General features: G+C 33.1%; 1 protein-coding gene across 1 annotated transcript; it reads left to right on the top strand.

Moving 5' to 3' along the window:
* The first annotated feature begins 4,520 nt into the window (after positions 1–4,520).
* Positions 4,521–6,679, top strand: LOC139867179 (uncharacterized). The gene is made up of 3 exons (XM_071855510.1): positions 4,521–4,953; positions 5,883–5,906; positions 6,047–6,679. The coding sequence occupies exons 1-3, from the start codon at positions 4,755–4,757 to the stop codon at positions 6,346–6,348; spliced, it is 525 nt and encodes a 174-aa protein (XP_071711611.1). The 5' UTR covers positions 4,521–4,754; the 3' UTR covers positions 6,349–6,679.
* The last annotated feature ends 6,202 nt before the right edge of the window (positions 6,680–12,881 follow it).

The following is a 12,881-nucleotide window of genomic DNA, read 5'->3' as shown; positions in this document are numbered from 1 at the left end:
TCCATAAGGACGAATACAATAACATATGGTTACATTGCGAGGCATTTGACCTCTATATGATACATTTTACAAACATTGCGTTCGTTTTTAAAAGACCAACTTTCATTTCATCATAAGTTGACAGGCATGCCTACTAATTCATAATATCCAAACTATAAATGACCTAATCTGTCATTTACTTAATAATAATCTTTATTGAACTCAACGACTTGAATGCAACGTCTTTTGAAATATGCCATGAATGACTCTAAGTATTATCTCTAAAATGAGCAAATGCACAGCGGAAGATTTCTTTAATACCTGAGAATAAACATGCTTTCAAGTGACAACCAAAAGGTTGGTGAGTTCATTAGTTTATCATAAACAATCATTTCCATCATTTTAATAGTCATTTCCATTTCAAGTAAACATCATCTCATATCAGGCATTTCGCACTGCATAGAGATAAAAATCATTCATATGGTGAACACCTGGTAACCGACCTTAACAAGATGCATATAGAATATCTGCATCATTCCGGGACTCCTTTCATACATGATAAATTCGAAGTACTAAAGCATACAGTACTTTGGATGGGGCTTGTTGGGCCCAATAGATCTATCTTTAGGATTCGCGTCAATTAGGGTGTCTGTTCCCTAAATCTTAGATTACCAGACTAAAAAGGGGCATATTCGGTTTGATATTCCAGCCATAGAATGTAGTTTCAATTACTTGTGTCTATTTCATAAAACAGTTATAAAAGCAGCGCATGTATTCTCAGTCCCAAAAATATATATTGCAAAAGCATTTAAAAAGGGAGCAAATGAAACTCACGATACTGTATTTTGTAGCAATTATTCATATGACGGCACTGGACAAGTGCAGGGTTGGCCTCGGATTCACGAACCTATATCATTTATATATATTAACACATATAATCGGAATCGAACAAATTGATATATTATATTTTCAGTTATATGTTATATATATTTATTTTGTAAACTCATTAATATTTATACACATAGTTATATTAATCTATATATATTTGTAATTGGTATTATATCAAAAATCAATAATTTGTTATATGTAATATTAATATAGTTATGTAATATGTATTTTCAATGTACAAAATATGTATTTGTTAGAATGATAGTTTTGATAATATTGATTTAATAATAATAATAATAATAATAATAATTTTATTAATAATGGTAATACTAAAAACAAAAATGAAAATGATAATTTTTAATAATAATGATACTAATAATGTTATTAATACTAATAATGATAACAATCATAATAATACTGATAATAATATTAATTGTATGAATGATACTAATAATTATATTTTTAATATTTGTAATAACCTAATAGCAATAATAATTAATAATAACAATAATAATAATAATAATAAATGAGTAATAAGTAAACTACCTCAAAGAAGTAGCTCTTAAAAAAAATGCTCAAGTCCGGGTTTGAACCTGCGACGTCCCGCTAACCCGATAACATCCTTAACCAAAGCTCTGTCTGTTTCATTTCTGTTTTCCTGAATTAATATGAAACCCATTTATATTTAACCAGTTATCTCTGTTTCTCTTCTTCCTCAAATTAAACCCAAAACTATTCATTATCTTCTTCATATCCCATCATCACTTAACATCATATTACCTAATCACAATTACCATATATCACCTCATCCTACATCTATATCACCTTTCTAACTTCATCATCGTATTATCGTCTAACCATTATCATCGAGCTAATCATCTCATATATATACGTAACCATCATCATTGTGATCATATATATATATACATATCATCCATCGATATCATCATGGATCTTCATCTCCCCTTAATAAAAACCGAATATAATCGAATTGCAGCAACAGTTTTTATAACTTCATATTTTGACCCAGTTTAGTTTTGGCCCAACAGAGTGACCACGACCCAAGAACAATTAGTCCATTTATTAAAAAAAAAAATAGCCCAATATCGAATTTCATGTCCACCATTGATTCGTGATATTAGAAGGTTAACTGCGAAAGGAAATCAACCGGTGGGGACTACGGTTTATTATCAATCATTGATCAATCATCGTGCATGTTATTACCCATCATCCTCAACTTAATCGAATTTCATTATCTATCTCATAATCTTAATCATAATCAAAATCATAGTCCTAATCCTTTCATCATTATGATCATCACTTAATCGTGTTTATCATTACTTATATACTGTATCAATGTCTTTTTCGGTCCAATCATACCAACCCTCTACAACCCACTAGCAAAAAGAAATTCATTTAATATAAACAAGTCCAATTCAATTCCCATATGTCGACCATAGTCTTTTAAACTGTCCCACGCATTATATAATAATGTCACTAATGTCCAATTTGTCAAAACTTAAACTGTGAGCATATTAAAACTCTTTTTAATTTGTTACCTGCTCCATAGAAGAAAGAAAACGTAATGTTTGGTTCCTCTATGGCTCGAGCAGAAACATTTAATGATTTAAGGTGTTAACCGGCTTTGAACAGAAACGAAAGTATCGTACAGCAGGTTGATCTTTAGTGGTTGTTTCTTGCTTGGTTGTTCGAACAGAAACGGAGGGGATAGCAGACGATCGTGAGTTCTTGTTCGTATGGTGGTTTGTTAATCGTAACATAAAGTAGTAGCTTGGTTTCGATGGTTTGGGTTTTCGTTTGATGATGGTGATGACGGGTAGTGCTTGGTTCCATTTGATCAGCTGCAAATTAGTAACAGGGACGGAAGCACAAAGATGGTAATAATTTAATGGGTTTCATGGTGATCGAAGATGATGGTTAACGAGGGTGATGGTTAATTGGATATGATAATTTAAATAGGGTTGTGGTGGTGATGCATGGTTATTTTTGGTTCTCGAGCAACAAAGATAGAAGACGAAGGTGTATGAGTGTGGTTTGTAAGTGATGATCGTACAAGGGTTTTGATGAAAGTGGTGAGGTTTCATGTATCCAAAAAATTGAAACAAGTGGTTTAAATTTTGGTGGTTCGTGCTTGTGAAACAAGAGAAGAAGCAGGGTTCGAAGATGGGTGGTGGTCTTCTCGTGTTTGGTTGTTAATAAGCAGAAAGATTTACGTATTGTTGAAATTGTCCACAAGTTGTAGTCTGAGAGTATTGATTGTATATAACAAGTTGAAATAATAAAAAGGATCGCAAGTTGCTTGTTGAGCATAGATGTATGGATCTTGTTGAATTATGATAAAGGTAGTGTTGTTGGTTGATAAGTTTGAAGAGAAACAAAAATAATATATAAAGTAAAGATGTAATGGATGTTAAGGTATATATGCATGCATCTAAGTTACATATAGAATATAACAATAAAAACAGTAATCATTTTTTAATAATAAGTGGATTAACATCGTGCATAATTAATCAAGAGCCACCATCCTTGTGCCGACAGTTTAACGGGTGTATTTCATACTCCGTTGTTAAACAGTGACGGTTAAAAAGTTCTCAGAAAAATCTCAAATTTTTACATAAAATATGATTATTCATTCTGCTCATTACTGTAGGAAATTAGTTGTAAAAAGGGTTATTTGATAGATATTGTCGGTACAAAATAATAAGTACGGAGTACTAAAACTTAGACTAAAAAGAGTAAAAATATTTTTAACAAACTTAAAATCTCCGTAATCGATTTACAATCCAACTTTTATTTTAATCCTTCAGATAAATGTATTAGATCTATATGAACACTAACGAGATGCCAACCGAGTGTTACTGACGATTACTAATTAGGTCCGAAATCACAAAATATATAATTAATATACTTTATTTATATATATAGATATGTTTTAAATACTAATTATCATAATATCAATTTTTTTTTCATTTCACCTAATTACTTTTATTAACATCAACATATAATATTTCAAATTATATTTTCAATTTTATATATATATATATATATATATATACACACACACACACACACACACACACACACACACACATATATCTATATACAATTAATTGTTCGTGAATCGTCGGAAATGGTCAAAGGTTAAATGAATGTACGAAACTGTTCAAAATTTTTGAGACTCAACATTATAGACTTTGCTTATCGTGTCGAAATAATATAAAGATTAAGTTTAAATTTGGTCAAAAATTTTCGAGTTGTCACATGTACACAACCGTTTTTTACATGTACACAACCAAATATGTTTTACTGTGTTGTACAGTACAACATTCAAAGCAATTTGGTTGTGTACATATCATCGCCCTTTTATTATTTAATACAGAGTAAGAGTAATTACTTGGTGGGTGATTCGTTTGTTCAAGGTCCAGGCTTAGTTAGCTTTTACTCTTTGATCAGTTATAAGGATCCTTTACTGTTTTCGAGCCTTGCATCGCGTTTATTTCGATTCTATCTTTTTCCGTATTTTTCATCTATCCTTGAAAAACAAATGTTGATCTTTATTTTAACCCAAAAAAAAAAAAATTTACTTGGTGGGTTCGGGTGGTCGCGTAATTCAGCCGCCGTTAATCAGCCATATCTCTCTCTCTCTCTCTCTCTCTCTCTCTCTCTCTCCCTCCCTCCCTCCTAAACATATTATGTAAATTAATATTAATAATCTGATCTGAACTCCCAATTCCCAAATTGAACAAGTCAGTAAAATTCCCACACTCTGTAGATTTCCAAAATTAAACAATGTCATTCAATTAGATCCCACTCAAAGTGACACGCACATATAAACGAAATAGCATTAGATCTATTGATTTAAAAAGATGACAAGGAGATCTACATCGTGTTTAAAAAGTTGTTTAGTAACATTTGCAGTGATTTCAGCACTTTGTGTATCTGGGCCAGCTATTTATTGGAAAATTAACAAGGGGGGTTTTAATCTGAAAGGGGGTTCCTCAATTTCTTGTAACCCATGTATATGTGATTGCCCTCCACCTCTCTCACTTCTCAAACTTGCTCCTGGTAATTAAACCCTTATTCATTATATGAATGTTTTTCATGTTATCTATTGTTAAGATAAAAACCCTTTTTCTGTTGGATGAAAAAGATCCTAACTTTGGCCTGATTATGTAATTGTTATCTGACTATACTGTATTTGATCTGAGTGTTTTATAAAGTTTTCAGCTTTAGTGGAATTAGTGCATACCCTATTCTTGATTTGTACTATTTCATGCTAGTATTAGATAATTAGGATAAAATCCCTTGTATCCCTTTTAGTGCTGTTTATTTAAAGAGTTCCTAACTTTGATCTGGTTATGGTGACTGTCATTTTTAAATGTCTGATTAGGTGGTATTTGATCTGGGATTTCGATAAAGTTTTGAGCTTTACTGGAATCAATTCCCTTTCAGTCTAGTGGTTCATGTTATTAGATAATTAGGAATTATAGATCCCCATCTTTTTTTTTTTTTTTTTTTTTTTTTTTTTTTTGCACGGAATGATTAAAAAATTCTTATTCTGATCTGATGGTCATTGTTTATTTATTGGATTGTAATGTATTTGATCTGGGATTTCTGTAAATGTTTGATCTTTAGTGGGATCAGAGTATGCGCCAATTCATATCAGGAGGAAGATGGTTATCATTCATTTGTGTTCTCTGTGTGTGTATGTGGTGTAGATCATTTGTTTCTTGTTTAGCGGAGTCAAAATTTGAAGAAATATGGAGTTGATTATTAACGTGTTGATAAAAAAAATATAACGTGTTACAGTTGACCTGTTTTTGGCTTGGTTGAAAGCTAAAATCTGTAAAATGTAGCAAGTTTAGTGAACTTTGGTAGCACAAAAATTACAAAGATTGATTGGGAATTTGGAGTGCATGTACAATTAGTATGTAGATTCTTGAAATTTGTAAACTTTGATTGTTTATTAATTTTTTCCTTTTCAAACATTTCAGGATTGGCAAATCTTTCAGCTATAGGTATGCGTTCACTGTTTATGGTTACATAGAATATAAAATTTGTATTGTTTTTTAGATTAATTATGTGAAATTATCATCTACGTACCTCATTCAAGTTCTAAAGATTCTATCCTAGTAAACTATTTGCTGATGTAATCCAGATTGTGGGAAGGATGATCCAGATCTAAAAGAAGAATTGGAGAAGCAATTTGTGGATTTACTATCAGAAGAACTTAGACTGCAAGAAACTGTCAGTGAAGAACACATTCGTCATATGAACATTACGTTTGGTGAAGCAAGAAGAGTAGCTGCACAGTACCAAAAAGAAGCTGAAAAATGCAACACGGCTACTGAAACATGTGAACAAGCGAGAGAACAAGCTGAAGCTTTAATGAGACAAGAAAAGAAGATAACTTCTTTATGGGAGCAAAGAGCTAGACAACTTGGTTGGGAAGGACAATAAATTACTCGTATTAAATGTTTATACAGATAAAAGGTTTTTCTTGTTCAGGCTATTTGAGGAGGACGAGTATTTTACTCATATATACGTGGCTTAATCAAGTTATGTCGTGACCGTTTCGGACCCTTTCCCTGCCACCTCAAGATGTATTGCTTGTGAGATTTGAATCTGAGACCTGTGAGTTTTTATCATTATATCAACCACTTCGTCACTTGTGATGGCTACGATAATTAATTTATTACTACCATTTTTTTCTGATTTTCTTTTTGCTATCATGCTTTTTGAATATGAATCTGATTGTTTGATTCTTATTAAATTTGTACTTTGTGATTTTTATAGATATATTTCCCTTGAGTGATCAATCATATAAGTTGAATAATTCATTAACGCATATTGGATGGTTATAATCAAAATTATCAGCTGGGGTAATACCAAAACATAATTTTATTGTAATTAACTCGTTTCCGTCACATAGGAGTCGGTTTCCGTCACATAGGAGTCGGTGGAGGTATTTCACATGCATCTCACATCTGGGGTGAGTTTGGTGGTTTGGTGGATTTTTATAGGAAACACAAGGTCTATGTTTCTTTCCTAATTTGCACCTTTTGCAAATTGCTTTGTAAAAAAATATTTAGGTACGTGAAAAGTTCTTATTAGATTGTAGAGTGAAGAGTGAAATCATGGTTTCAAATGATATATTATTAATTTAAAATAGATATTTGATTTATTGGTCTTGAATCTTGATAGGAATATGGAACTTCTTTAGAACTAGATAGCTATAATAAATAATGATGGTGAAATATGAATATGACTCGTTGATTGTAACATTAATAATTAATCATTTATCATTACAAGATATAATTTCCATGAGGTGTGAAAACAACCTCATACTATTATCCTTAAGTTTAGAAAGATTTGATAGATTAATTGTTGTCTGGAAATGCTTTTGTGTTCTAATCCAAGTCATGTAACAAGTTGAAGATAAGAAGTTGACAGGTAAAATGTATTTGCTCCAAAAAGAATTTATTTAAAAATTGCGATTATTATTAACTTACAACAAGATTCATAAATGAGAATCATTTGATCAAATATAATAGTACATTAGATTATGTAGTGTGCATATGTAACATGTATAGTTTGACATAGTATATTCTCTGTATCACATGTAGTTTGACAGAGCTCATAGTCCAGATTATTAGCATAAATAGTTAGCTAGAATTGAGGATATTTAGCTTATCCCAACTGTGTATAAATACTTGTATCGATTTTCAATAGAAAACAACACAGAATTATTGTTTTCATGGTATCGGGCCAATAAACAAATACCTTAAACAACCGATCTTTTCACTTCATCACTTTCTTCAATTTCTTCATCTTTTTCATCTCCCTTTTTTTCAATGGTTGCCGCCAGGTTACACCCTGCAATTACCGTGAGCAATATCAAGAACTTTGTTCCAATTACCCTTGAACTCAACACAAGCCATTACTCTTCTTGGACTGAATTATTCAAGATTCATTGTCAAGCTTTTGACATTCTTGACCACATCATTCCCTCTATTGATGCTTCGTTTGGTTCTTCCAATACCGGACAAACTCAACAGACTTCTGCTGCTGATTGGGCCAAGCTAGACGCCATTGTTCTCTCCTGGATTTATGGTACCCTCTCCAACGAGTTACTGCTCAACATCCTCACCCCTTGTTCCACTGCTCAACAAACGTGGGACCGAATCAAAGGCATATTCCACGACAACCAAAATTCAAGGGCTGTTCACCTCGCTACTAAATTCACCAATACCAAGCTCGAAATTTCTCCAATATGTCTGCTTATTGCCAGGAGATGAAGCACCTTGCAGATCAATTAAATGATGTCGACAATAAGGTTGAAGAAGATAAGCTTGTGTTACAATTGATTACGGGTCTAAGTGACGAATATGATACCGTCAGCTCTCTAATTGCACACGCCAAAAAGTTTCCATCTTTCTCTGAAGCAAGATCGATGTTGATTTTGGAAGAAACTAGGAAAGGTAAGCAATCTCCGGCACCCACCAATACCGCTCTAATTGCTGCTGCAACCAACCCACCACCACGTGCTCCGGCAGCGATTCAGAATGATAACCGCCATAATTATAGCAGAGGTCGTAACAATTTTAGAGGTAACAATCGGGGTCGACACTCTTCCTCTCGTGGAAGAGGTCGTAACATGTACCAGCATCAGATTAGTCCAAGCCCTAATTATCAAAATCAACTCCAATGGGCCTATGGGCCAAACTTTTGGCAAAACCCTTCTTGGGCTATCCCCCTTGTCCTTATCCGACTTCTAGCTGGACTAGGCCCAACATCACCCTAAATCAGTCTGGAATACTTTGCCCACGACCACAAAATCAGTATGCCAATTCTGTTGCTTCGACTACTACCCCCACTGACATTGAAGAAGCATTGCATACGATGACACTTAATCCCCCGGATGAAAACTGGTACATGGACACGGGTGCCACCTCCCACATGACAGGTAATCAAGATTATCTTACTTCTTATATCCAAACATGTTACCTTCACGTATTATAGTCGGTAATGGCCACGGACTTCCCATTTTGGGCTACGACTCATCTACTCTTCCCCTTAACCACACTCGACCACTTTCTCTTTCAAATATTCTTCACTCCCCTAGCTTAATTAAAAATCTTATTTCTGTACGTCGTTTAACTACCGATAATAAAATATCTATTGAATTTGATCCGTTTGGTTTTACTTTGAAGGACTTTCCGAAGGGGACCCCACTAATGCGGTGCAACAGCACCGGTGAGCTTTATCCGTTCAAGCCTTCCACATTGACGCCACTACAACATCATTCCGCTTTTTCTGCTTTTTCACCAGACTTATGGCACAAACGCCTAGGACACCCAGGCGCAAATATCATAAAGTCTCTTAGAAATAAACATTGTATTCACTACAATTCTAGTAATAAACGTACCTTTTGTCAATCTTGTATTTTTGGCAAACACATACGCCTTCCATTTTATTCATCATCTACTAATACTTTAGCTCCATTTGATATAATTCATAGTGATTTATGGACCTCTCCGGTCACTAGTTGTGGTGATCATAAATATTATCTCTTGTTTCTTGACAACCTTACAAATTTTCTATGGACCTTCCCTATAACTAAGAAATCACAAGTATACACCATTTTTACCAACTTTTATAAAATGATTCTAACACAATTCGGTAAAAACATAAAAAACATTCCAATGTGATAATGGCACCGAATATAACAATCAAAACTTCCATTCCTTTTGTTCTCAAAATGGCATGATCTTTCGTTTTTCTTGCCCTTACACTTCCTCCCAAAATGGTAAAGCCGAACGAAAAATTAGTGCGATAAACAACATCATGCTTACCATTTTAGCACAAGATTCAGTTTTCCCGCCAACTTTTGGCACCATGCACTCGAAACCACCACCTATCTTTTAAACATCCTCCCATCTCCAAATTCTAACAATTTATCTCCCACACAACTTCTCTACCATCGCACTCCCTCTTATGACTCGCTTCGTACTTTCGGATGCCTTTGTTACCCACTATTACCATCTTCTACTGAGACGACCCGTCCTAAACCATAAGGACGAATACAATAACATTTGGTTACATTGCGAGGTTTTTGACCTCTATATAATACATTTTACAAACATTGCATTCGTTTTAAAAAAAAAAAAACAACCTTCCAATACAATGAAAGTTGACAGGCATGCATACCATTTCATAATATCCAAACTGCAAATGACCTATTCTGTCATTTACTTAATAAAAATCTTTATTGAACTCAACGACTTGAATGCAACGTGATGTCAAAGCTAAGGGGTATAAAATACTATTAAATTTTAGCAGGAAATACTATTAAATACGATACAATTTTACTCAAGATATTTTTTTTTTTATTGAATGGATATACTTAAACCTTGCTACAACACTTATAGGCAGTGAACCTAATCGTACAGTAGTGTAGTTTTTAGTAAGTCCGGTTCGTTTCACAGGGAAAATCTTTTAATCAAAGCTTAACGCTATATTAGTTTAATTTATAAAAATACAAATATATATATAAGTAATATTATTATTATAAAGGGGGTTTTACCGTTTAATGACCGGTTTGTCGATTTTAAAACTTTAGTCGCAGTTAAAACCAAATGTAAAATATTAAATAAATAAAAGACTTAATTTAAAGCGTAAAGTAAATAACGATAATGAAATTTCGAATAATAAAAGTGCGATAAAATAAACTTGCGATAATTAAAAAGTACGATAATTAAAAGTGCAATTAAATACAATAACAATAAATAAAAGTGCGATAATTAGAAGTGCAATTAAATATAAAATAAAGGAAATTAAATATGAAATAAAAGAATTATGCTTATTTAAACTTCCGTAATCACGATGTTTGACGTGTTGATTTTAGTTTTATGCCCATGGGTTAATTGTCCTTTGTCCTGGATTATTTAATATGTCCGTCTGGTTTTTGTCCATAACAGTCCATCAGTCATAAATATAAAGTGCGAGTGTCCTCGTCAAATTATCCTTATACCCGAAGTCAAATATTCCAACTAATTGGGGACTTAAACTGTAACAAGATTTTAATACTTTGTTTAATAATTACACCAGGATGTCGACTGAGTGTAACCCAAGGTTTTAATACTTTGTTAACAATTATGCCAAGTGTCCTTGTACATAATTTCACCCCTGTTTTAATAATTCTAGTGGCTATTAATTCATTCCCGTGTCCGGTTAAATGAACGATTATTCGTACATATAAATACCCCGCCCATCGTGTCCGATCGAGTGTATATGGTTATTTATAGGGACGCCCAATTGTAAATCTTTATATTAAAATTAACAAACTATCATTTAGTTAAAAAAATATAAAGTCCATTAATAGCCCATAGTCTAATTTCCACAAGTGTCGTTCTTTTGTCCAAACCCCAATTATGGTACAAAGCCCAATTACCCAATTTTAGTAATTAGCCCAACATCATGATTACTTCGGATTAAATAAGCATAATAATAACTTAGCTACGAGACATTAATGTAAAAAGGTTGAACATAACTTACAATGATTAGAAATAGCGTAGCGTTACACGGACAGAATTTCGACTTACACCCTTACAACATTCGCTAATATACCCTTATTATTAGAATTAAAATTAAAATTAAAATATCAATTATAAATATAAATATTACGTATAGATATAGAGAGATTGATATATATGATATATTTTTACGTCGAACTGCGCTGGCTTTTATAGGGAATTGAGTCCAGGTAATCTCCGCGAGTCGCGGCCCATTTTCACTACAAACTCCGCAACTCGCGGAGTTTGTAAAACCAGCTCACACATTTTGGATTTTTTCTTGCCGACGATTTTTAATATATTATATAATATATAAATAATTATAAGAATTATTTAAATATTATATTATATTTATGTGCATAGTTGACTTGTAATTTTTAGTCCGTTGCGTCGAGCGTTGAGAGTTGACTTATGTCCCGGTTCCGAATTTTCGAACGTCCTTGCGTACTATTTTATATCTTGTACTTTATGTTTTGAATCTTGTACTCTTGTAATTTCGAGACGTTTCTTATCAATAATTGGAACCTCTTTGATTGTATTTTGTACTTTTGAGCTTTTTGGACCTTTGCGTCTTCAATTCGTCGAATCTGTCTTTTGTCTTCACCTTTTATTATTTAAACGAATATTACTTTTAAATAGAACAATTGCAACTAAAAGCTTGTCTTTCTTGAGGAATAATGCTATGAAATATATGTTTGTTTTTAGCATTATCAAATATTCCCACACTTGAGCGTTGCTTGTCCTCAAGCAATATAGTCTTGAAATACTAGAATCACTTCTTTATTCTTCACACTTTGTACATCAGTGATTTCTATACGGTGGTATAAACAATGGTAGTAACGATATGGTTTACAGTTCCACATGACTATAAAATTTAGATCCATTAAGGAAATTGGATCTTTATGAAAACATTTGATCTTTTGAAAATTAAATCTAGTTTTTACCCTAGATAAGTTTTCCGGAATAACCCTTCACCGGTGTTTGCAAAATATTTTTGTGGGTTTGGTGGGTTTCAGATTTGAAAATTTTAGCTCAAAACTTGTGGTTTTGTGTCACCCACTTGCTAACCTTGTATTAGGAAAGCAACACATCCAGTATACTTGCTCCGTATATTACCTTTCGGTAAACTACCGTCCGGTTATAAAGGAAAGCGTTGAACAAGCAACTGTTAAGGCAATGTCCCCTGACATGCTTTTAATTATGGTCTATAACGTGTCGGACGCAATTACTATCCTTTGTAGGAGCAATAGTAAAGCTCACCCTTATGATTTTTCGGTCTGGCACAAGGTCCTGTCTTCGACCGTGCTATGCAACCACCGTTCTTACGGTTGACACCCGATTTGGTTCAGATGACCTAATGAATTCCAGGTGAATTCCTAGGATTTTACGTTCAATGGTAATGAACGCATTGAAAATGGG

Source organism: Rutidosis leptorrhynchoides, chromosome 9 (genome assembly GCF_046630445.1).
Source record: "Rutidosis leptorrhynchoides isolate AG116_Rl617_1_P2 chromosome 9, CSIRO_AGI_Rlap_v1, whole genome shotgun sequence".
In the NCBI taxonomy this organism is placed as follows: domain Eukaryota; kingdom Viridiplantae; phylum Streptophyta; class Magnoliopsida; order Asterales; family Asteraceae; genus Rutidosis; species Rutidosis leptorrhynchoides.
Note: the sequence above shows the minus strand (reverse complement) of the source record. Positions and strands in the feature narration are given on the sequence as shown.